The sequence below is a fragment of the Camelus bactrianus genome, chromosome 10, assembly GCF_048773025.1.
Source record: "Camelus bactrianus isolate YW-2024 breed Bactrian camel chromosome 10, ASM4877302v1, whole genome shotgun sequence".
In the NCBI taxonomy this organism is placed as follows: Eukaryota; Metazoa; Chordata; class Mammalia; order Artiodactyla; family Camelidae; genus Camelus; species Camelus bactrianus.
Genome location: NC_133548.1, coordinates 22,141,738 through 22,168,207, shown reverse-complemented (window position 1 = coordinate 22,168,207; position 26,470 = coordinate 22,141,738). Strand labels below are relative to the sequence as shown.

General features: G+C 39.0%; 1 protein-coding gene across 4 annotated transcripts in view; it reads left to right on the top strand.

Moving 5' to 3' along the window:
- IFTAP (intraflagellar transport associated protein) overlaps positions 1-25,425 on the top strand; it is a 63,223-nt gene extending 37,798 nt beyond the window's left edge. For all 4 annotated transcript variants that reach the window (XM_074372162.1, XM_045523816.2, XM_010964660.3 and 1 more), the window contains 5 exons: positions 1,802-1,956; positions 3,214-3,285; positions 4,651-4,717; positions 13,357-13,526; positions 21,062-25,425. In XM_074372162.1, the coding sequence (XP_074228263.1) occupies positions 1,802-1,956; positions 3,214-3,285; positions 4,651-4,717; positions 13,357-13,526; positions 21,062-21,202 (605 nt within the window). In that variant the 3' untranslated portion in view covers positions 21,203-25,425. The remainder of the gene's footprint in view (positions 1-1,801; positions 1,957-3,213; positions 3,286-4,650; positions 4,718-13,356; positions 13,527-21,061) is intronic.
- Positions 25,426-26,470: the final 1,045 nt, after the last annotated feature.

The following is a 26,470-nucleotide window of genomic DNA, read 5'->3' as shown; positions in this document are numbered from 1 at the left end:
GATGGTATTCAGAAGCAAGTAAAGGATTCTGGCTGCCTTGCACCAGGCTCTGATCATCAGAACAGCAAACATCTTGCTGATTTTGATTCATGCAGCCAACAGCTCAAGAGAGACAAACCTGACCACTTTGCTGGGTTAGGCTGTCTCGTAACCTGTTCAGTTAGATACCTGCTTAAGTTGCTCACAGATAAAACAAACCCATGTCTCTGGGATTTCTTCCTGGTGGGGTATTTTAAGGGAATGGAACAGGTTCCGCCAACCTGACAGTAGCCTGATTTCTGCCACTGGTGGGCTTCTTTTGAATTTCTTTATCACTCTTCTAGTGACCCCAGATGCAGGTCCCTGTGTTTGCTACTGTCATTTGCAGCAAGCGAGTGCAAGTTTGGTATATGCCGTGCACCCTTGGTTCTTCTTGTACTGTTGTTAACTTTTCTTCTTTGTCTTCTTTCTGGGATTTAAAATTTTTTTTTCCTGCTTTAGTCTTCTCTTCTCTAGGACCCTTTCCCTTTATTGGCTCTATTATTCTGAGTTGCACAGCACAGTGGTTAGGAAGGACTGGGTTCAAATCCCCACTCTGCCACTTACCAGCTGTGTAATTTTGAACTAGTTACTTACTCTCTCTGTAGGCCTTGGTTTCCTCATCTGTAAAATGGAGATACTAACAGTACCTACCTCTAGGGTTGTTGTGAGGCTTAAATGAGATTTCTGAGATGCTCATAAAAGACAGTCTCACACTCAAATAAATGTTAACCCTTATTATCTATTTTAATATTACTGATAATATTAAAAATAATTTTTTGGCTTATACCATTACCCCAGTGTAGTCGACTACTGGCTCTTAACCTATAGCTGTGAGCTTTCTCCCACATTTTAGCCTATATTTGCAGCTGCCTCTGGGATATTTCCCTCACAGTTTCCACTGGCACCTCAAATGCAGCATGGACAAAGGTTAAATTCATTCTCTCTCATCTGATTTTATCCCCCACATTTCTGTTAATGGCATCATGGTATCGTAATTTTCTCTTAATTTAGGATGAATGTTAGATTCTTTCCTTATTCTAAGGAGATAATCATGAATGTGCAAAAATTTAGTACAAAGGTATTAAACTAAATTAATTTAAATTAATTGTTTGTAGTTTAAAATAGTTGAGAATAGGAATTGGTTAAATAAATTATGTTAAATATATACAGTGTAATTCTCTGTAACCATTAAAATTATGTAGAAAAATGTGCAATAATATGGAAAGAAATATTGCTTTCCAGCTGACTTATAGTACGTACAGTATAATTCCATTTGCTTTTTAGAAGTTTATGGATACGTAGATAAAAGATGAGAAAAATAGCCACTGAAAACATTCTGTTGCAGATTTTCTGTCTTGTAGGATTATGAGTGATTTTCTAACTTCAATTTTCTTCTCTTACAAATTTTCTTAAGTTATCCATACATTGCTTCCATACAAGGGGAAAACCCCTCAAATTTAGGGAAAAAAATGAGATAAGTAATGTCTAAGAGTCTTGCAAATACTGAACTTCACTGACCTTTTAACAATGACTGAGGAGAGCACTGTTTAAATAGTAAGCACTTAGAAATATTCGTGGAATAGTGAATGAAATGGTGTTATCTTTCTATGCATTTAAGAATAACTTTATAAGTTAAGAGTGCTAAATGCTTCAGGCATTCAGTTTGTGGACTTCATGGAAAGGTATCTTTTTGTTTGGAAGAAAGATTCTCAATAAACACAAAATAAACTAGCCTCGGTATGGTGAGTCTTTTCTAATATTATGTAATTTTTCATTTCAGATAATGTGACCAAAAGAGGAGCCTTTGGGACCAGTTCTCTAGAAAACACATTTACTTCAATAAAATTTACTCCCAGAAATGAGCCAAATGATCATCATCTTAGAAATAAAGCCATCTTTCTTCGTTCTTCATCACAGTGTTCAGAAGAAGAACAGGTAATACCACAGCACATTTACAGAAACAGAGAAAAAAAAATTCATCATGAATTAAATAAAAAAGAGACCATAAGAACATAAGAAACATTGGACAGTTATTAGATCAGTAACTCAGACTCCTGATTTTAGAAGGAGCGCCCTTGAGACACTTTATTGAGAATCACCATCACATTTCCTGATTTCAGCAGCCAGCGTTTATGATGGTAACGTGGTTATCCTCAATTTTTGTTAAAAACCTCATAAGGATCTGCCATCTGCAGATTTTTTTAAAAAAAATTATTTCTATATTTTAGCTTGTCCTCTGTTTGGGACAAAAGAGTTCCTTTTCATAATTTTCTGTGTAAAATGGGAGTTTGTTTTACCTGTCCTGGATTCATGTCTATGGACTTACAGTGGAATCTGTTATCTTGATTTTTCCAAGAATGGTCAATAAATAAATGTTAGATGCCCTTTTCCTAATCTTCAAATCTTTGTAGACTGTATCGACAAGTCTCCTTAGCTGTGGTTTTTAACTATCAAGGAATCCTAGTGGAAATTCTTCTACTTTTTTAAACCATTGAATTTCTACCTTCTGTCTCACTGTGTCTTCCCTGTTATATTGTGGACAGAATTGCATACGAGATTGTGGTTTTATGCAAGGGGAAAAAAAAATCTCCACATTAGAAATGTGTTTCTATACGGCAAAGGGCTATAATTCTTTAATTCCATAATTTGTTTCCAGGGAGATGATTATGGAACAAGAATTTTTTTTTTTCCCCTAGAAGACTCACTCTCTACTGGCAGTCATTGGCAATTGGAATTACATTCTGTTGAGTCTTTAACCAGCATGTGAGAGGCAAAGACTTGTTCCGTGGTATTTTTTTCCTAATAACCTGAAAGTGTTGTATTAGCATTCTCTGATCTGTCCTTCAGAGGTTCATGGGGCTGGGGTGGGAGTAAGGATAGTAAAGTGGGGAGTGTTCCTGTTTTACACATAAGAAAACTAAGGTTAAGTAATTTGCTTTTGGTTACACTGTGGATGAGTCTAGAGGACAGAAGTAGAAACCAGACCTCCTAAAACCTGTTCCCTGACCTCTGCTATGGCTAGGTGTATCCGGTCCATCGAGCATAGCTAATTAGGAAAAAACTAGAAAGGGAGTTTTACCGCCTCAAGGGCTACAAAATCAGCTCCTTTATTTTTGGTTGTTTCCTTTTCCCATCAATATGTCCTCACTGTTTTTTGGTTTGTTTGTTTGTTTGTTTGTTTGTTTGTTTCAGATAGTGATGGATGAAGGCCAAAAAGTTGGCAGTTTCTTTCGAGGTGATCTGAATCGGGCAGGGAAGGTGAAGGTAAGGGAGGATTCAAGTTTCTTCCATGGCCAAAAACAAAACAAAACAAAACAACAACAACAAAAACCTCACAAGATTTGTTTGCTGTCTCTCATACAAAGTTGGAGAACTCAGCAGACTTTGTCCTTATGGTTTTTTAAAAAAATAGATTTTTGAGTGTCTTGAACTATCCTTGATTGACTGGGTTCTGGATCTTTTTTCTCCTCAAAGCTTAACAAACGGAAGAGCAGCTTCCATAGAGACACACGACTCTTGTCCCCCTGAATATATACCATTAAGAGAAATGACAATATAACAGATCCACAGGTTTCAGTGTTGAAATCATCATGTGCACAATAAATTTTTACTGTCACTTGGATGTCAAGAAATAGCTGCAGTTATGTACTTATAAGCAATGGAACCTACCATTTTTAATTCGCATGAAAGAGCCATGGTCTGGCTAGTAGAGAGTGGGGAAGAAAGACCCAAGGTGTGTTTTTAAATTCCAGTGATGAGATCTAAATTTGTAACTTTATGGTATTTTGTTATGCACATGTTTGAGGTCATAAGCATAAAAGGTATTGTGACATTATACCTTTACTAGTAAATGGTGAAATCATTTTCTTATTTACACTCTTTGATAGCCACCTGAGATAAATTAGTTCATGTCTGAAATGTTACCATTTTGTTAATTTAAACCATCTCATTGTCAGTGTGCGGTGGGAAGCAGTATTCCACGTGGAATAGTTTTTCATTGAAATGCTGCTATTGTGTCCATAAAGGTCATTTACTCTGCTTTTTACCTTTTAAGTAATTTTCAGTTTTATTTGCTTGAAAGAGAGAACACTTGATTTTTTTGCCCTGCTCACCTTTCTTGTGATTTACTTGCAGCTGAATGGTTTTGTTTTGAATGAACCTTCTCTCCTGCTTTCTTTAGTTTCTTCTCTCTGACTCTTTGGAGTTTAAAGCACACTACTATGATAACAGCTGACCCACCACCATCATTTGCTTGAGGAGCAAGCAATAAAAGAAAAGCAAAACACAGAGACACTGTTTTGGACTGTCTTGGTGGTGGTGTATGTTCTGGGATAGAATCAGGAACAAAGTCCCTTTTCAAAATCTCCCCAGACTGTTTTTTCGCTTTCAGTGTAGAGATCTTGATATGGTGCCTTCAAAATCCAGGCCAACTTCCAGATTTACTGCTTCTTTCAGATGTCTCTGCGAAAGCACGGTGAACACAAAGATCTCTAGCTGGGACTCAAAAGTTAATTGGAAAAGTGGATTCAGTTACTCACTTGTGTATTGTGGAAGTGCATTCATTGATTCTTAATTGCATTTTTTTCTCTAGGTCTAATATGCATAAAAGTGATGTTAATCCTTTTCTAGGTAGACAATTTCCTAGATTTGGAAGATTTGGATGTGGATGAAGAGATCAAGCCCCAAATGAGCCAGGGTATGCTTTTTGTTGCCTTTCTATGCTGCTTAACCTCTTTCTAGAAACTACAAATAAGACTTTAGACAGCTTTTCTTTTTCTTTCATTTTTTTTTCCTGTTTTCTGGCAGTCCTTACCTCTGCCTGCCCCGAGAGAGGGAAAACTCAAGTCCTGTAATCTCTGTTGATAACAAAGATTTCAGCTGAAAGGTCAAACAAAGCTTGTCAAAGGTTGTAAAACCTTTGGCCTTAAATGAAATAAAGGTGTCTCCCCACCCCCATTTACCACATGATTGATTTTTGGATAATTGTCTCAGAGCCACTTAAGGCAAACCCTAATTTCTTGGAAGCACCATGTTATACATTGAAATTATTTTTAAGTACTACATAAAATATAGGTTGATCATAAAAATTATGAAAGTATCAGAATTGATCATAAAATAAACAAAAAGAAAATAAAATCCAAATCTTTGCTGTTATAAATATTTATTAACATGTAAGCCGAACACTTAAGACTAACGATCTATTGTAAATGTTTCTTCTGGGGCGTCTTCCCGCGTGGGCCGAGCTGAGAGAGACAGTGCTGGTCCTTTGATGTTTATGTAGATGAGAGCTTTTTCCTTTCCTGGTTAACATTTCTGTGTAAGCATTGACATCCTTTGTTGCTCAAAGGAGCTTTGAAATATGTTCAAAATTAGAGTTATTTGTTTTGAAAACTCTCATTCCTAATTGAATATGCAAGAATATCTCAAAATGACTGTTGAATGTTAGGGAAGGCGCAGTTATCCGTGGGGTTTGGTTGCTGGTGTTTAATTGCTGACAGTTGTTAGATAGTCATAAACAGGAATCTTGTCATTATGTTTGGTCGGGGCCTTCTTTTAGTCACACAGGAGGTAAAGTGAAGGGTGGTTAGTTTGGGGGTGGCCACTGTCTGTAAATTGGCTGTGTAAACCTCTGCTTTGGCTTCTCTGGTTGCGTGAATTTGAGAGGCTTTGGTAATTGGAAGCAATTAACATTTTTATTCTGCTTCCAAACATCACACTACTCAGCTGAAAGGACTGTTCTCAAGCCCAGAATTAACCAGTAGACTCTGCAGATTTTTTTCCTTGCTCACTGGTTCAAGTGAGATCAGTGATCTAACTGAATCATATACTCCTGGGAGAGGTTCTCTTAACTTTAATGCTTAAGGCAGCTTGGAATTTCTTTATAGGAGCAGTTTAGGGGCTTTGATTGGATTAGAAGGGGTAGCTAAGGACTTACAAGGAAGCCAAGTTTGTAGAGCAAACACATTGTTTCTGGGTTTTGGGTGATCTGGGGAGAGGAAGCAGATTCCTGGGTCATGCTCCCAAGAAAGAGTCTAATTCGGAAGGTCTGTTGTGGCATCTAGTGATCTGCATTTTTAACCACCACCCCAGGGTATTCTGATATAGTTCATCTGTGGATGACACTTGGAGAGAAATGGTTCTAGTCTGCATGTAGTACATTTGCAGTGTAAAATTAATTTCAGAGGAGGGCACAAAAATGCAAGAGTTGGACATTTTTGTGATGGTTTAAATTTCTTGCTTCCTGCCAGTAATGAGGAGGTCTGTATACTGACATAATCCTACATAACCAGCAAATCTGATTTGGGCTATATCAATCTTTTAAATTCGTCTTTTTACCTTTTCCATTATTTTTACATTGTTTTCTTTAAACATTTTTTAAGTAATTTTTTTTAATTACCAGATCTATTTTTGTAATTTAAAAAATAGCATCAAAATGTCTCATTAGTATGATTTTTCCAGAAATCAGATAACAGGCTCCTTGCGTTCGTGTATAAAAGGTTACTGAGACCGAACCAAGTCTCAGCGGACTTGAATGAGCTATTCAAACCTTCCTTTGTGTAAAATCATGTGAAAAACTAAGGCTGAAAAGCAGCCTAGGCTTTAATGATCTAGTCCAATTACCAAAAAGACCACCAAGCTTTGCAATTTCCATAATGCACAATCTGGGTCATTTGAAAGGAAAAAAAAAAAAAGGAAATAGTTTGTGCCAAGGTGAATTTTAGTTTGGGTCTAATTTGTATTAAACTCCAGGAATGTGAGCAGAAGGCAGATATTTACATCAGATGGGAAATGTGACATTTTAAATAGGCAAGTTGCTTGTATAATTCTGGCAGCTGAGAGGTTTACTGATTAGATTCTGTTGTTATTGTTTAAGCAACAGATTTGCCTGGGGCAACAAGGAAGTGAGTTGCATATTGTTTTTCTACCACTGACTTTAGTTGTTCACCTTTTTTCATTTTCATAAATATTCTCCAAGATTCAGGAGCTTGATTCTGTACTTGGCTTATCGTTTTGGCAGCCCAAGTGGAGACAGTTTTTCCAAGCAGCCAACTCAGTGCAGTGCTGTTGAGCAGTTGTCCGAGGGAACACTGGCCACAAGGTCTGGTGCCTGGTGTTTATTTGACATCAAATTACGCCCCTTTTCCTCCCTCCTTTGAATTTGAGATAAGATAGGTAATCTGTTGGTTAGTTACTGTCGTGCTCCAGACTGTTATCCAGAAAGATTATTATTTGGCATATGAATTAGTTATTATGCTCTGGCCATTAGGGTAGGAAGAATCTTCTGGTCATCTTTATTTTTACCCCACTTCAGTTGGCCCAGCCTGTTTTTCTCGCTGAGTGCAATAGGTCGAAGAGACTATTTTTGAGGTCTGGTTTTCAGAATTATACTGTTTTATACAAGTCTCTTGACCAGTGGGTGTACTTATGCTGTGGTTGATTGTATTAGATGAAAATGGGCAGCTGATTCCTGCTCAGATATTGGCAGCCTTATTTGATTTTCATTTTCAAGCTCTCCAGTACTCCCAATTCTAATTGAAGGCATCAGTCAGCTCTTTCTTTCTTTCTTTCTTTCTTTCTTTCTTTCTTTCTTTCTTTCTTTCTTTCTTTCTTTCTTTCTTTCTTTCTTTCTTTCTTTCTTTCTTTCTCTTCTTTCTTTCTTTCTTTCTTTCTTTCTTTCTTTCTTTCTTTCTTTCTTTCTTTCTTTCTTTCTTTCTTTCTTTCTTTCTTTCTTTCTTTCTTTCTTTCTTTCTTTCTTTCTTTCTTTCTTTCTTTCTTTCTTTCTTTCTTTCTTTCATTTTTTCCTTATCTGCAATTTTAAGCAGCTTTATGTAGGCTGTGAATGACCTGGATTCTTATTCAACAGATATTTAACAACTGTGACTGGACCCTGAAATATAATAAAGAATAAAACAGATCTGGTCCTTGTCCTCATGGAAATTCATAGTTTATTGCAAGAATCAGACATTAACCAGATAATCACAAATATATAATTACAAATTGTTCTAGATCTAAAGAGCATATGGCAGGGGAATTTGATTTGTCTGTGGGATCAGAGAAAGTGCTGAGAGCCTGAGATCTAAAGGATAACCTATTAACTAGGTGAAGGGAGTGGTGAGGGTAAGGGGTGGGTAGGAGAGTACAGGTACAGCATAAAGAATAGCATGTGCAAAGGTCCTGAGCTAGGAGAAGATGGCATGTTTCAGGCACTTCATTTATTTTACATTTAGGACTGTTAAAAATCATTCTTTCATTGCTTGGAAGATTACTAAAAACATTGAGAGGGAAAAATTCCTTGCTTCAAAATGTTCCTCTATCCCTGTTCCTCCAATTTTTTTTTTAATATGCTAACTTACCCATTTGTGAAAGTCCAGCTTGAAAGCCATGTCAACCACAAAGGCAAAGCTGCTTCCACTCCATTCCTGAGAAGAGAACAGAATTGGGAAGATAATTCTGCGCTTTCAAACAACTACTTTCCTTATTTCTCCTCAAGGGAAAAGGAAGGCTTTATCTAGTTGGAGAGATTTGGGGGAAAAAACCTTTATGCGTATGGATGAGCCCCTTCGTTTCTTCTTTCGGGTTCATGCTGTTTGGAAGGTGGGTGATGTTATCTTAGTCTTGTTCTAGAGAAGCTTTTCTTCAACATTTTGCCAGCAGAGACAGTAGTAATAGATCATCCTGATCCAACCTAGGATTGAGCTGATTTGGTGCCTGGGTTTCAGGCTGTAAGAGGGCTGTTCTGCCTCTAGTTCTTGCGTACTCCTAGGGTGTGGCTCTTCAAGGTAAATCGCAGCCCCTCCTCCTTGGAGGTCCTGAGCTCTGTTTTCTGTCTTCACAGCACTGTGAATCTGTTAGTAGTTCTGCTAAGCTTCTCAGCCTCTTAGCCTGTTTCTTCTTCACTTCTCAGTTTGTCAGCCTCTGCCTACAAATCAGTAAATGCCATAAGTTGAAAGACAGCTTAGACTCTTAGACTCACCTTCAGTATTTCCCTTCTCTCTGGGATCTTGGCCCCTCAAGTCGTGGGCTTCCCTGGTGGCTCTCCAATGTCTTTAAAGTAGTTGATTTTTGTGATTTACCCAGATTTTCTAGTGTTCTTGGTGGGAGGGTTGGATTGATATTAGATGTGGTCTGAGAGCTCCTTGGGGAAACCCCAAGGTCTGAAGGTCAAATGTGTTGATGTTTGCACTGATACTGTAAACGCAGTGATGGGTAAAGATGCTAGTAACTTAGTGTGAGTCAAGGTAGAGGCACCAATCTATACTAGCAGTCATTGTAATCTTTACTGTCATGAATTTGTAGTTAAAACAAATGCCAGTTTCCATTGAAAATGTCCTTGATGAGATGGTAAAAATTACTAATTTTATTACATCTTGATCCTTGAGTATACCTCTTTTTAATGTTTTGTGTGTATAAAGCACTTCCACTGCATGCTGAAATACAATAGTTATATTTCACATACACATGAAATACCTGAAAATTTTTTCATAGAAAAAATAAAGAACACTTTTTCATGAAAAAACACTTGTGCAACTGAATAATGTGAACTAGGTTTTTTTTTTTTTCTTTCATGGATCATTTTATTTGAATGAATGACTGACAAAGTGTAGTATACAAGAATGGATGAAGTGAGCCTGTCTCTTCGAGACAAACAACTGATTGTGTTCATTGCCAAAGATAAAATTGGCAATGGATCAAGTGAAAATTGGATTTTTGGAAAAATTACATCCAGTACTGTGAGCTTGACAACTTCCCAATATTTAAAGCCTTTTCTGATAAAATTGGTAATGTTAACTTATGTGATTTTTATATTGCATAATGAAATATGTCAACATTTGGAAGATCTGCGTAACACAGTGAACCAACATTTTCCAAATAACCAATTTATAATGTTACAAAATCATGCACAGGAGAAAGGCATTCAACATGTAAGATAGACCAATGGATTTTAACATGAGTATGAAAAGTTCACTGAAATGGTTTTGTATTGCACAATGAAACTATTTTTTAAAATCTTTATCATTTGTCTTGATCTAGTGTGGTATCAAAGAAGAATATCCACAATTATATAAAAATACTATTAAAATACTCATCCTCTTTCCAACTACATATGTGTGTGAGCCTAGAAGTTGTTTATTTTCATCAACTGAAACAGCATATTCCAAAAACTGAATGCAGAAGCAAATACAGAATCTAGCTTTCTTCCATTTAAGGCAGATATTTGAAAGCTTGAAAAAATGTAAACCAATGCTTCTCTTCTACTTTCTTTATTTTTGGAAAATAGATTTTTAATAAAAATATTTATTTTAATACATGATGGTATTGTTTTAATGATACAATAATCAAATATTTTAAAAATTGTCTTTTTTAATTTCTAATGTGGTAAATATTGATAGATATAACCCCCATAAACAAAACTTCTTTGGGGTCTTGAAAAACCCAAAACAAGAACCACAGAGATAAACTATCCTATCTGGAAGCTATGTGCAGAAGAGGTCTGAGTGCATTTCTTATCTATATCCTCTTTGGTTTTGAGGCATACCGAAAATTTCAGGAAATTTTGGCCATTTCTACATGGCAACAAAGGAATGGATTCATTAACTTTACAAATATGATAGGCAGATCAAATTTATGGTTGTCTAGATTATCAGATGTTAGGTAGATTTCTTTCTTTTTAATGTTGTATTTAATTACATGATTATAACCTTTGACTTGTTGGTCATTGAATAAGTACAGAAAGACAAATGGCACAAACACATAGTTTATAAACAAAGAAAATTCTTATCATGTAGTTGAGAAAGAGACTGAAATACTTTCAATCAGGCTTACCATCCAACATCAACACTCATTTTTGAGAGTTGCCTTGACTCTACAAAGCATGTCAGTCAAGATGATGGTATTTAGTTAAGATGAAAACTAATTGTTTTAGAAACAATAGATCAGATTGTATCTTAAAAATCAGATTTCAGTTTCTGACAGTTTTACAGAGAACTTCATTCCCCACCATCAATGAACACAATCATTTTCCCCCTGAGAGAATGAATATAAAAATTACCCACCAGTAATTGTAAAATGGCTAAAAGATAAGGTAGCTTTCTTTATATGTTATGTTTTATCAGACTATTCCTGTCCACATTGGTTTCACTGTTTCATAAATCTGTCCTCTTTATAGAGTTAAAGCAGTTCAGTGTTGTTGTTGATTGATCTCTGATTATATGTGTGAAAAATCTTAACCCTGTAACAAAATTTAGTTTTTGAGGCTGAGGACTAGACATCATTCACAAAGTCCTGTGGGTCAGTAGTTTCTTCATACTTGCTGTTCAGTTTAAAAGTCGAGATGCAGGAAATTCATTTCCTCTCTGCCAGTATGTGTTGAGAATTTACTGTGCGTAAGGTGCTGTGTTAGGCTCCAACAGCTATGCATTTGTGCATTTTCCTTTCACACTGAAGAAACAAGTGACAAGAATTTGAAACGTGGTGGATACTGAGTCATATGGTTTTGAAAGACTTCTTCCCACGGCAGTGGAGTTTTTATGAAAGAAACCATTTTTGTTGAAAACCCTACCTTCTTTGCAAACATACTAGGAAAGTGAAAAGTTTCAGCAAAGCAATTGAAGAGTTGTCCTTCCTGGTGCTCAATATTGCCAGTCAGATTTTAAATAGTTCTGAAAGCAGAATTGAATTTGATTTCACATTTGAACTGATGTTTGCACTGGCAGCCAAGGGGTCTGGTAGATATTGGTTTTCACATTAAGAGGCTTGAACCTTTCTCCTCTTGCCTTCATCCCCACCAGTGAAGGAGGGACTTTGGACTCATAAAAGGACACCTTAGAAAGCCAGTCTTTACACCAAACTTATTGAGTTTAAAAATATTACTTCTCTGGTTATAAAATGTGTAAATGCACTTAACGCTGAATAATCATGTCAATGTGCTACCGTAGTGACATTTCTTGGCCCTGAGTTGGGAGGTGTCATCTGATAGATCTGAATCATACATGTGATGAAAGTGCTTAGTTAAAAGAAGTTCATAATGTGACGTCGTGGGCTGAGAGCGGGGGCTCTGCAGACAGACTGCGGCTTGGCGCCCTGCGTGCGGTTAACTCTGTGTTCAAGCTCACTGCCTGTAAGATGGGAAATGAGAGTTGCTGAGAGGATTAGCTGAATTAATGCATTTAAAATGCCGGCTACTATTGTTGTTTCTATTTCTCCTCATTAATTAGGTCATATTCTATGATTTCAGTAATTAATCATAGTAGAACGCCCTTCTTCCCCATCCCGCTACCCACGTACTCAGTTTCTAGGTTTATGTTCTCTGTTGCTGGAGTCTGAAGCATTTGCTAGTCGTGTCTCTTGTGAAGGTTATATCTGCGGTGGTTGAGAGATGTATTTCAAGTAAGTTGCAGGTTTTGAATGTCAGTACCTGCTCAGTTATCTCCCCAAATATGCTGCCGTTGGCAACAGCCAAGGCAAGCCTGTTGTTAATTAATGACTTCCACTGAGAACTTAATTAGTGTCTTAATTAGGATCATCATCGAGTAGCAGGCAGCGGCAGCCTGCGCCAGCTGCAAGTTATCGGCTGGCTCCGGCAGCCCTTCCGGTCCTGCGAAAACTTAGGCCGGGGAGGAATCCTGCTGCGCTTCTGTTTGTTTTTCTGTCTTCAGGGAGAAATGTGGAAGATCACCGGTTTTGTGTGGTCCATCCTTGTTGTCACACATGCGAAAATAAGGGAACACATCCACCGCTACTGGACTGATCAGAAAGCCAAGATCGGCTTTTGAATTCTTGGGATTGTGTTAAACAGGCCGTAAAAAAACACATTGTTGTTGTTTGCAAGTGTTGAGAATTAGGCCATGCATTCTGAGTATGACAGAGTGTTTCATTTTTCCTGCTGAAAATTAAAGTTCCTTCCTTCTGGCATCATTGTTTTATATATATATTTGAAATATTGCCAAGTTGTTACAGGATGAAATCAGCCCTCCATTTTCTTTCTCTTCACCCCTCAGGAAAGTGTGGCAAAATGAGGCAAAAGTTCGTGTCTTTCTTGACTTATTTTCCTACAGAAGTAGGAATTGGGTTGAGGATGAGAGGGATGATCAAGTTACTCCCCAAACAACATTTCTCCCAGACCTTTTGGATGGATTGTAACTCTGCAACAATAAGATAAAAGCAAATGCATCAGTCCCTTGAGCCAAGTTCCAGAACGAGGACAGGCATTGTGCAATGGACCTACTTTACTTGAGCATATTTGCTTCATCCTTTTGACTGTTATAGGCTTTTAGATGATTTAGATCAATTGTGACCTTGGTGAAAAGATCAAGTGAAATATTTTGTATTCAACAGATTTGCTGCTTCCAGGAGAGGTGGAGGAGAATGTGAGCACCAGTGTCTCTTCTTATATTTCTTCTGCGGCCCAGCCTCTTACCCCTGGAGTGAAGCCAAGGGCCGCTGCCACCGCCGCCGCCACCGCCGCCGCCGCCGCCATAAAAGGAGTAGACAGACAAAGGGAAGAGGTACTCCACAAGGAATTCAATTCTCCTGAAATTGCCTCGATTGTGCAGTGTGTCCTTTCAGAGAAATGGCAGTGTACCTGTGTGCGTCTGTATTTTTCTCAGATTTGGGAAAATTTAGAATTCAGGTTGCTTAATTGGGACCCTCTCACTGCTAACTCTTTAATGTGTATAATTCCTTTTAAACACACAGAGAGCAATTATGTTTTTATGCGGAAACTATGTTTGTGTCATGATGTACGCCATGCTACAGGACAATGTTCCCTGGGGACTACGAGGTAGATAGGATGGACAGTTTTCTTATCTCTTTCAGTCTGCACTGGCCATTTTTCTTTTTATTACTGTTTCCAAGGTCCCATAAACGTTTTACATCACTTAAGGTAAGGCCAGGCTGCTATAGTAGGGAATCTCAACAATAATGCAGTGGCTGAAAGGAGAGAGAAGTTTATTTCTGTCATGTAACAGTCAGTGGAGAGCCTTTAAAGTGAGTGGGTGGCTCTGTTCCCTGGGGTCATCAGGGCCCAGGTTCCTTCTCTCTGGGTCTCCACTGTGCCTTAGGACATTGTTCTCAAGTGCACGTTCAGAGTCAGGCCACTGTCCTACCTGGAGGGGCAGCAGATGAGGGTGCGGGGGTGGGGGGCGCAGCGCGATTCGCCCAAGGCTGAGGGCGCAGGGCTCTTCATTTCTGCTCACGTTCCATTGGCAACCACTTCTTCCGTGTTCCTGTCCAGTCACCGGGGAGGCTGGGAGAGGTCCTCTAGCCATGTGCTTCACAAGCGCCAGAGAGTGGGATCTTTCACATATTAACTCTCCCAAATGCACAACTTGAAAGTCATCTTTTGCCGTCATTTGCAACTCTTCTGTGTACACTAAACAAACATGCACCGACCGAGGCTGCTGGTGGTGCCCAGTAGGGACCTTTGTCACCTTTTTGACTCTAGCATAAAGGGCTTCAGATATAAGAAGTTGTTAAGGGCTCTTTATTACTGCTTCCTAATAAAACTCCTAGGGTGTTTCTTGATTATTCAGTCATTCACTTGAAGATATTCTGTTATGGAAGCAGTTGTTCAATTAGAAATAATCCACACATTTCAATTTTAAACCACTTCTTTCACATAGGACTTTTGTTACTGCCATCACAAAAGTCTACCTAGGATACTTGCAGGTTTGTATTAAACCCTCAAATTGGTTACCAGTTGAATTGGTAGGGACAGCCACCATTCAATATGCTTTTTGAATTATAGATTGCTTTCTCTGACTTGTAAGAAAGTGAAATTGCAAGGTGATTTCTAGCAGGAATCAGTTCCTTTTAAAGACATGTTCATGTTCTTAACTTCAGTTGTGACCATACAAATTATTGGATGAGCCAGTGGTCAGTGACACCTAATGCCATTATAGAAATTGTTACGAAATGGTTTTAGTTGATAGGTTAAAAAAAAAAACCTGAATGATCTCTGGAATCTATCATATAGCCAGTAAAATATAAGTTAAAACCCTGTATGTGATTGTATCTTTAAGAGGAATATAAATTTCTTCCCAGAAAATGTGAACATTTTAAAATGTTGGAATCAAAATGATCTGAACAGTCTTTGTGTTGGCAAACTCATGAGACTTAGGTGGATAATTCTTGCCGCATTTTGAATACCCGGAGTAATATTTTGGTTGGGATTTTTACTTTTAATCACTATATGTTGGAGAAACTTTTCAGAATCACAGTACTGCACCAACTCTGCCTTGGTTTAATAAGTATTAACCTTATTTTAAGGCACCCAATGCAAATAAAAGAACATAATCACCAATTTCAGGCACCTGTGTCCTATAAAGACCTACCAAGGGGCTATTTTGGGCTAGAGATGGTAATCGGTTTCTGTGACTTCAGTCTCAAAAGATGAAATGTATACTGGATGTCCTGTCTTCCTCTTAATTACCTGATAAGAATCCATAACTTCCTGAAAGGGACTGGACCAATTTAATTTTTCCCTCTAATTTTATCACTGCTTTTATACATGCACATTTCCCCCTTACAGCTGAACATTTTCCAAGAACCTTCCACTTTCCTTTGGTGAATAACTTCTTGCTTTAGTTACTCTATCTTGATGAATTTTGGAAGTTTTGAACAGCTTTAGAGAATGAAAAGAATTCACATTAAGAAGGCGAAAAATTGTGAGTTCCTTCCGTATCCCCTAAACTGTAGAACAGATCATAGAAGAAACTTTCATAGTGTTTTGATGGGAGATCTGTTTTTTCCAACTCATAATGGGACTTAAAAATTTTTTTACCTATAAAGACAGTTTATTTACCACATTACTGTGCAAGATTAGCCTCCAGCTAAATGCTCCTCTTACTTATTTGAGCATCAGTTCTATTTCCTTTAATTAGCCTGTGCGGTGCTGTGAATGGAAATGGCTCCTCCTGTAACAGTGTCCCTCTCAGAATAAGTCACGCGAGCAATCTTAAGAAGACCAGCAGTTCTCTAATCGTGTATAAATGCTCTTCCCTGAGAGGCCACAAAAAGATTTCAATTAGATTTGAAATTAGACACCTGAAATCCACATATTTCTCTCAGCTCCTTAGGCAAAAATAACAAGTTAATAACTTAATTCACAGTTGTTTTCTGTTTAGTAGCAGGGGATTTGGTGTTCCATTGCACAAATTCTCCTCTTTGAAATAAATCAGGAGTTCAGTTTGTAATCTAAAAACCTTGGAGCCTTATAGCTTAAAACCCTAAGATGAACCTGACTTGAAAGAAGAGAATTCCAAAGTGTTCCACAGTAGCCAACAGCTGAAATGCATAAACAGAACGGCAGCTTTGCTGTATTTTAAAAGCTGTCATTTTGAAGATCATAGTGGTATCTTCTGAGCTACAGTGTACATCAGGGTTCACTTTGAGTTACATATGTGCCCCTTGGAAGACTCTCAATTCACTCGTGTGTGTCTCTATAAGGTTACTTAATTAAAATGCAAAAAAAAAAAAAGTCAGAACGAGTGCTGAGTTCAGTGCTATGCATATAGGAGACATGCAATAAATACTGAATGAACAAGTAAACAATCAAAAAAACTCACTAGCTACTGGGAGTGATTTTCTGGTATAATAACATGATTAGGGTCGTTCTGTCTTTCTCCTCTATTGGTTCAGTCTCCTCAACGTGGAAACATGTTTAAGTCTCTCCCATCCTTAACAAAATGAAACAAAACTAAAGAAAAAACAACGTTCCCTTTGCCTTGGACCTTTCTTGGCTAGTCTATTCTTTTTCCTTTCTTTTCATCTAGACTTCAGAAACCATTAGACTCGACCTTACTCATGGGCTCTGCTTCCTTTCCCCTCATTCCTCATTCAAAATACTGTGAAACGTCCTTGGTCTAATCACCTGCATGAACATATTCAGAATAAACGTACCAAGTACCTTATAACTGCCAAATCCTCATGGACACTTTTCAGTCTTTATTTTCATGGCTCTGTCTACTGTGTTTTTCTCCACTGATTTTCCCTGATGCTCGTAGTCCACCGGTTCTCTCTTCCCTGCCCTCCTCTGATTCTTTGTGTGTTTGCCTGAGTGTTTCCCCTGCCTCCTGTGGGGGTTTTCCCTCCAAGCTCCCCTTACATGAGTTGGTGTTCCTCAGGGTTCCATGCTAAACCTACGGCTCTTCCCACTTACGTACTTGGATCCATTTTCTACTACCTTTTGTGCCTTTTTCTCCAAATCTGTATCTCCAGCTCCAGACCTTTTTCTGAGCTTCAGGTTTGTGTATTCAGTTGCCTGTTGACAATTCTATCTAGACTCCTTTAGGTACATTTAGATCAGCGTGGTAAAAACTGAGCCTGTCTCTACCTGCTTCCCTTCCTGCCTTCTTGCTCTTCCCGCCCTCTAGCCACATCCGTCATCACGTGCTGCCAGTTTTACTTTCTGATATTTTCAGATCTCTCCTCCCAGTACCCTGTTCTCCTTATCCCGTGCCTGGCCTGCTTCTGCAGACTCCCGACTGGTCTTCTGACTCCAGATCTACCCTCTGTGCAGTCTTCAAAGTGACCTTCAAGATGTAACCCCCAAAAGGGCAGGATATCCTTCTGTTTTCTGCACACCTGTGTCCCCAGCACCTGTCTCATTGTAGTTGCTCAGTTAATGTTTGACTGAAGGAAGGAATTTATTTGAAATGTATCAATGACCAGGGATTTACCCTGCTTTCAAAACATCTTCAGTGACTTTTCATCATCTTGAGGATGAACAGCATGTAAGAGCTGTCACGATCTTTATCTTCATCTCTGGCCAGTCTCTGCTGGCCACTTCATGCCCTGACAACACCGAATACTTGAAAATCCACGTATGTGAAATTCTGTCTTACTTCCTTGGCCTGCTCACGAGACCCGTGTTTGTCAGCAAAGCCAGATTTTAATAGGAACATCTGGGGAAAGAATGGAATATAACTGAATGACTGCAGAAGGCCATTCCTCTGACATTTTGACTCAGAGATGTACTGGCCACCTTGCAGTATAGAGTGACAGTGATACTCCCAACTGGTTTTACAATGTTTTGAATATCATATTTGGCATTGCAAATATGAAAGAATTATTATTCTTGGTTTCTTGCTTTTGTATTTTAGCATTGCGTAAGGAATTACTCTAACAATAGCTGCTGTTAATAACTCAGTTTCTAACTGTAGAAATTTATATTTTTAAGTGTATTATAAATGAATAATTCTTGGGTTGGCATCATATATTTATTGGCTAGTTAAAAACTTATTCCTTGCTACTGTTTTGGCGAGTACCAAATGACTGATGAAGGAAATCACACTCCATACACAGAACTCAAATATATAAAAAAGAACTTACAGGAAAATAAAAAAATTTCCAATTCAGGATAAATATCTATATCTATAGTTGCATAATGTTGACTATCATGGCCAAAAGTTGTGTTGAGACCTCAGGGAAGGGAAAGGAATGAGAAGGTGATGGATTGGGCCATATCTGGGAGAAAGAACTAACTTGACCACGGCAGTAAGCCCTCGTCAGAGAGTCTAGAAGTCCAGCATACAAGCCTGCCTCTGTCTGAGTTGCTGAAACCAGGTGGGTGTTGAGTGGGGTGATGAGTGGGGAGGCGGGTACGATTTTCTGGCAGTGGCAACACTCAGTTGAGAGTAAGTTAAGCCTCAGTACTTTCTCCTCTCTGCTTCCGTATCCCTTTCTGCATTCCTCTGTCAGGGAGCATGGAGCGTGTTAATGAAATCACTCATTCACTTCTGTCTTCTCCCAAAGCTATAAAACCTCATGGACACAGATAGTGGTTTCTTCCATCCTCATGTTCCTAGGATCTAACACACATGCAACCCTCAGTAAGTGTTCATGGAGTGAGCAAGTAGAGGGAAGGGAGGTGGGGACGTGAGGGCTGTCTGTGCTGCGTGAGGGGGTGTCAGGAGGATGGCGTGGTGTGGCTGGGGCTTTAGCTCAGCAAAAGGCTGTGTCTAGTTTAACACTGCTTTCCAGCCCCGGAGGAGGGTAGGTGAAGGCAAAGTGACTGCATTTGTGAGAGTGGCTAGTAAGGCTGGGGTGGGCTTTGCGGACTTCCAGGTGGGGTTCAAAGTCCTAGTACCATGGGCAGCCTGAATCTTGGGGGACCTGTGGATGGCAGGCCTTCAGCCAGGTGTGTAAGGGCAGCAAGGATCCAATCAGACGGAACGCACTGGTAGAGGTGGGGCTCCTGTTAGAGTCAGCTCAGGGTGGGGTTGTGGCCAGCCGGCAAGCCTCAGCGCTTCCTGCTGGAGAGAGTTGGAGATGGCAAGGATACTTGTGTTCAGGAAATGAACATATTGTGTCTTTGCGTCTGGGTTTCTTCACTGGAGCTGGTCTTAGCCATACTACCCCACTGTCACTTTGGCTGTGGCAATAGTAAATTTTATCTCAGGAAGTGACCAAAACGGACAGATCCTTCATTCTGAAGACGGATTCGCTTCCTGTGTACGGCTTTTCTTTTAAAGATAGTCATATTATTATGTGCAGCCTTGAATGCATTTTTTATGAGAGTCTCTGGAGATTTTTTTTTAAGCTTATTTGGAAAAGAACTTCTCTCCCGAAGAGCTATGACTTGGCTTAGTGAAAACTTCAAGGTTAATTCTTGCTGGTGTTTCTTGTTGAGAAGGCAAAGCTTTATCTGAAGCAGATTCTCCTGGATTCACGTCTGGCTTCTCTCCCTTACTAACTGTGCAGCCTTGGCCAGGTACTTAACCTTTCAGAGCCTGCTAATGCCCACGTGGTCCCCAGTCCTGGGGCTTGCATGTGGTGGGAACTCACTCAATGGCAGCTCCCATGACTACCTTTGTCAGGAGGGCACACAGACCCTTTCTAATTAAGAGGAAGTAAACGAGGTCTCTGAAATTTGTTCTCTTGCTGGTTTTACCAAGAAAGGATGATAGATGACTAGGTGTTTCCTATTAGCACTGCACACCCAACTGCAAGATGCAACTTGCTAAACCGACAGGAGGTATCTGCTTCTCATGTTTTTGTGGGTTTTGTTTTTTGTTTTTTGGTTTTTTTTTCCACCTTTGATAACAGCACATGGTTTCTGAGCTAGATGCTCCATTTTCAAGAACATTACAAAAGCCACTCAATGAGATCATTTTACCATGCAAGAATATTTAAAGCTGATTATAGCTTCGGGGCATTTTTTTTCATTCTTGCATAAGCCATAGTTTTCAATTATTTCAGCATCACCATACTTAATATAGAGCTACCTGGAAGTACTGGGTGATTTCATTGTATCCCACACCATTTGCTTTTGGAGAGGCTTTTTAAGAGGTGATACAGTGAGATTTAAGGCATTCTCTTCAGTTTATTGGAAAATATGCTTTTTTAAATCTGCCTTCTTTTAGGAAGTCTTTAAAAGTCACAGATTGTGAATAAATAGATACAAAATTATTACGTCTCTTTGCAGCTACTCTGAGTAGCAGGTAAAGCCTGTAATATTTTTTAAATTCTTGGTAGGAAAAAGGGATCCTGAACTTTTAAATTTATGGTGCTACTATGTGTTTAAATTCCTACTGTTATTGGCCCAGGTATAATCTGAAGGAGTGCGTTCAGTATGGAGTATTTTTATCTTTGAAAATTATGTTTTATTGATACAAGTTTTTTTTTTTTTTTTTGGTAAGTGGTAAAAATGTCTTTAAGGTTGACCAAAATCTTAAGATATATTTTCTCACATTTGAATATAGCTCTTAGTTTTTCCATATGTCTATAGCCCTAAAAATACAAATGGTAAAAATATAATGAATGTGTTCAAGAGAGACTTTCTGATTCTTGCCGTGGGCAGAATTATTTAATGATATTCATTCAGATCCAGGATGGTACAAATGGGGCATATTAAGAGGCTTAAATTAGGTCAAATTGAATAACTGAATTTATTATTTTAATTAAAAACAGCTAAATCAGCTGAGAGGGCTGAAGTCTTTAAAAAATTTTTAATTAAATACTAATAGGAAGTTTGTGTTTTCAACTCCATCTTCCTTTACTGTGATTATACATGATTTTCCTCCTTTGTTGTCTTTTATAGATAATCGGAGATGAAGTTCAGCCCTTCTCACTTGATGAAGAGTTTGATTATGACGCCGTGGTGCTAACCCCCAAGTTCACTCCTGCAGAGATAGACGCCGTCAAAGAGCTTTCCAAGCAGAAGAGAAAGAGCACCCTGTGACTGATCCGCCAGCACATCTTTGTGTTTGTTTTTATTTTGTTCTTATTCAAGCAACATTAGAATAAAAGATAAGCCTACTGTAATCCCCTTTGTGGAAATTCAGGTGTGCACTGATTTATCAGTTATTTGTCGGTAGGGAGATGCAACCAACAAGACCAAAGGGATCTCTGCCCTTACAGAGCTCTCTTCTGTCACGTGGCTGCATCCCATGGCTCGTGTCGGGGGGAAGAGATGGAGGTGGCAGATGGGGACAGGACGGAGCACCTGCAGAAGGGTCCATTTGATGAGAACACTGCAACTTGGTAACATTGGGTATTGTAACAAAGATTGGAAGCATTGCCCTACCCCCTTGAGAGGGAAGGACGATTGAAGACGCAGAGGCCAGAGAATTGATTATGTGGGCAGGTCACGGGTCCCAGCCCTCCAGAGATGGTAGTATGAATGAGAGTGCTGAGAGGATGGGCTTCTAGGATTGATGGGGAAGTGCTTCTTCCTCATCTCTTAGTATGTTCTGACCAGTTTGTATTCTTTTTGTTTTCCAAACACTCCACTTTGTTTCCACCTTAGAGCCTTCGCTCTTGTTCTTCTTTCTGCCTGGCCTTCCCTGGTCTTGGTGTGGCGGGGTCCTCCTCATTACTCAGGTCCCTGTGAAATGTGTCTCCCCAGAGTCTCTCTCTGACGACGCCATCTACTCTCATTTTCACAACGTCCACCTCATCCCTGTGCATCCATCACCCTACCTTGTCTTGGGTCCTGTCTGACTCCCATGAGATCGTAAACTGCGAGAGGGCACAGACCTCCTCTGCCTTCTCATTGCTGTGTCCCCAACACTTGAAAAGGGCCTGCCATAAAGTAGATGTTCAATAAATATTCATGTAATGAATCAAATCTTAAGTGCAAGCTTATTAGTGTGAAAGGACCCAAGCCCATTTCATCAATTCCGTCTGGTTAGACCTGTATCGACCACTTTGCATTTAAGGCATAGACAAGTTCTTACTTCCTAATTGCATGATAATCCGGTGGTCAGTGCAAATTTGGGAAGCCTCGCTTGACTGGCTAGCACTGCTCCATTTAACCTGTTTCTTCTTTTCCTCGCCCTAACCCCAAGGAGAACTGAGAGAATCTTAGTTCACATGGGAACTTGACCCACTTGTCAACTGCTCTTTTGAAACTTTGTTATGACTTCTTACATCAAAACCCTATTCAGGAGTCATTCGTGTGATACAGTACTGACATCACCAACATTCTGCATGAAACAGTGTGGGTTGATGACTAAATGAAAACTGGAAAGGGAAAAGAAAACAAGATTTAACGAGTGAGGTAGGGAGAAGAAAAATTCCATTTTGGTAATAAAGCAGAATCCTTTATCCATTCATTCAGAAGGGCTAATGCTCATGAGTCGTCAAATTTTAGAGGCAGCCTTGAAGCCTAATTCCCCTGTTTTCTTTACATTTTTATCTATTCTGAGTGCAGTGTAAGCTACAAGAAGATTTTAAACAGGAGGGACATGATCTGATTTACATTTGTGGGGAGATAGCTGGTAAAGGGGCTGGGCTGGGAGGAAGTAACACTGGGGGAGTGTGCTGGGCTGGATTGTAAAAGGGCTTTTTTTTATTGTTTTCTCTCTGGAAGTTTATACGATTTTGTTACCCCAGGATTCTGAAAATTTACAATGATCTGTGTTGACACAGGTCGATTTTCATCTTTTGTGCTATGCACTCAGTATCCTTTTAGTCTGGAAAGCTGCCTCCTTAGTTCCGGGAAATTGTCTTGAATTCTTTTTTTGATGATTTTCTTACTTCCATTTCTTCCTAGAATGTCCACTTTTCAGATGTTGAACTTCTTAGTTAGCTACTCTAATGCTTTTGTCCTCTCTTCCTTGTTTTTTTTCTTTTTGCTCTGTTTTCTGAGATTTTTCTCAACTTTATCTTCCCCATTTTTAAATTGCAGTGTGTATATTACTTTCTCTTTTGAATTTTATATTATTCTTATATCCACTAATTAGTAAAGGCATTACCATGAGATGAAAAAATAAGGGCAAACATCGAGAAACCACATCCAGAGCGATCAGGGCAGCATGCAGAGTTGCGTCAGAACTAGACCAGCAGAATTGTGAAGGAAGAGATGGTGTCTCATCCTTGATAAGGCTGAACGAGGTGCCTTCTGATGGGAAGCACTTGTGTTTATTACGCTGAATGAATGAGCAATAGGAAATGGAGGTGTCAGGAGGGTCTTGGATATTCCTAACGTGTTGCAGAAAGCCTCAGGTGTGACCAGGTGGAGGCTAGGTGAGTTCTAGGTCCCTGACAGTGAAAGAGGGGAGAGATGCCTTAGGGTGCTGGGTTGCTTTTGATATATACAAGGCATTCATGTGTTAGGTACTCCATCTTCTAAAAGTGGCTTCTTTTTCTCTTCCTGATAATCCTATTTTTGTTTATGGCACCACACTGGTTGCCAGTCTGTTATTTTTTATCTCTGCACTGCCTTTTGGTTCCAGTCCCTCCTCTGTACACCACTTGCCATGATTCAAGCCTTCAATTTTCCTTATTTCTCCCTGGAAGCCTTTCTACTTTCCAAATAGTCTCTAAATGCCTCTATTCTTCCAGTTCTAGCTTGTTGTACACGTTGCTTTCACAGTAATCTTCATGTTGCTGTCTTGCTTCAAAACTACCGCTAGCAGCTCATTGTCTACTGAATTATTAAAAACGTCTCGATTTGCCATTCAAGGCCCTATTCCCACATACCCCCACGATACAGATAAAACTGACTACGAGTGGCTCCCGAACGTTGTCTTCCACCTTCATGCTTTTCTTTTTATTGTTCTTTCTTTCTGGATGGTCACCCTCCATTTCTGCCCAGCGAATTTCTACTCATCCTGTAAGATGTGCTCCAGGGGTCACCTCCTTCATGAAACCTTTCTGCTTCTCCCAACCAGGTATAATTTCATCTTTCCCAGAACCTTAACATCATTTTGTAACACTGTTGGTACTTGTCACGTTCTGCCTCATATTATTTGTGCACACGTTTCCCGCCAACTCTGAGGGCAAGCATCAAATCTCATTTATTCTTGCATCTCTAGTAAGCACTGTCTCTGGCATTTTATGGTCCTCATCACTGGCTTCATTTAACTGACAAAATCCAGGATGAGTGCCACAAAAATGGATCGCAATAAGATTTATTCATTCGACTGTTTATCTACTGTATGGTGTCTGTTATATTTTGTTATGGAAACAAATAGTTAATGTCATAATCTCTTAACCCATTGAATTTATGGTAAAGAAATGAATGCAAAATGTTTGCACAGGCTGCACGTGAGTGTTGATTTATTGACCGAACAGTCAGAAAAAGTAATTCCATCTGGTATGAAAGTGGAAGGGAAAAAAGACCCAATAATATGATTCTAACGGAAGTAAATTTTGCATGAAGGAATAGAGGAAGACATTTTAGTACCAAAATAGTGGCCCATCGGTAATAAAGGTTATGGTATATGATATATAATTATAATAATTTTCACATCTATAAAAACAGGCGGTCTTTTAAAGAGTTTTTTTGTTGTTGTTGGTTCCACTTCAGACGGTAGCAGATTATCTCCATTGTGTGCACTTAGAATATTGACATCCCTGTTAAGATTAAAAAAGTAAATCCAATAACTCTCCAAATTGTGTTAATATTGGCTATATTCTCAGTAGAAATCAGCATCAATTTTAGTTTAAATTGGAAAGTATTTTCAAAGGATGGCTTCTGTGCAAGTGGCGGTAATGGCGCTTGAAGTAATTAGGGTGTTTAACTACTAGGCAGAAAAAAACACTAATTATTCTCATCTTGTTCCCCTCCGCCCCCCACAAGGAAGGGAAAAACCTGGAAAGTATTTGAATCATAGACATATTGGGGCATTGAATAAAAACAAAAACATGGTATCAGATTTCTTTGCAAAAATGATCCCCTAAATCCTTTGTGTTTACGAAGGTCGGTGTCTTGAACTTATAGAGGAAGACTTAAAGGTCAGTTGATTCCTGAAGAGACTTTAGTTTCTGGAGAATAGTTTCTGCTGTTCTTTAAATGCTTTGGTTATAGTATTGTCCTGTTATTGACTCCAATGACTTCTGATGACTCAGTGTTTTTATATCTCTCTCTGTATATGCATGATATGTATTTTCATATATATATTTATATTATTTTGCAGTGAATCCAACTTATTTTCAAATGTGACTAAAATCCACAGATTGATTTGTCTGTGTTGCCTTTTTGTTTTGCTGAAATTTAGTTTGCTGACCTTTGTCTGGGAAAAAAAATGCAGCATTTTTCTTCATCTCTCTTCCTTTTTATTGTTCTATCCCATGGGCTTTGCCTATAGCATCTGTTTCTGCTCCCCCCAATGCACTGAGTGTAAGTGTAACAGAGGGAGGTACGTGTTGGTGGCTGTTTGGGGTTTGAACAGCTGAACACCTGGCTGCTGGTGTGCAGGTGCACAGAACTATGAAGAAGGAGTTTCATTTAAAACAAAAAGAATATTTGCAAGTTGCACATGAGGGCTTGGGTGTTGGACTTGAGGTGCTTCTGTGTCCAAAACAATAAGGACACCTGGGTCCCTTACATGCCGGGGACTGTGAAAGTGCTAGTCATAGTATTTCTAGAAAATTTCTTCACTTACATAATGGCTTCTGTATTTGTCAGCCTAAATGAGTCTGTTAAATTCTATTCAGTTATTGTCATCAATTTGCAAGGATCAGAGAAGGTTTTATACAGATGGTACCCATAGTGATCACTTCTCATTGTAATGACGTTAACCTCTAATATGTTACGTATCAAATACACAACCATCCAATGCCATCGCCAGAGTTTAGAATGAGAAATGAAATACAGTTTGCAAAAAATGTGCTCTCATGTTCATTTCCCCCCAGTTTGACAGTCATTACATTTGAAGTAGCAATTTATCAAAAGAGAAATTATTAAGAAAATACTGTGTCAATTGAGTGTTTACTACACATTCACCATCATCTTCGGTGAGATGTGGGAGGAGAAAGAGTGGCTAAATATTTTATAACATCACAGCGAGGCCAATTTTGACACAGGAAAGGGACATCAATGCAATATCCTGGGAACCCAGTGGTGACTAGTACTACACCCGCTGGACTCATTGCTTCAGATAAATCATTGACATTTTACAGCTAAGAGAGGTGAACAGACCTTACTTTCTAGAAGCTCCATGTTCTTTTGGGGAGAGACGGCTCACCTCCATCATGTGGCGTCAATGGCAAATACCTGTAT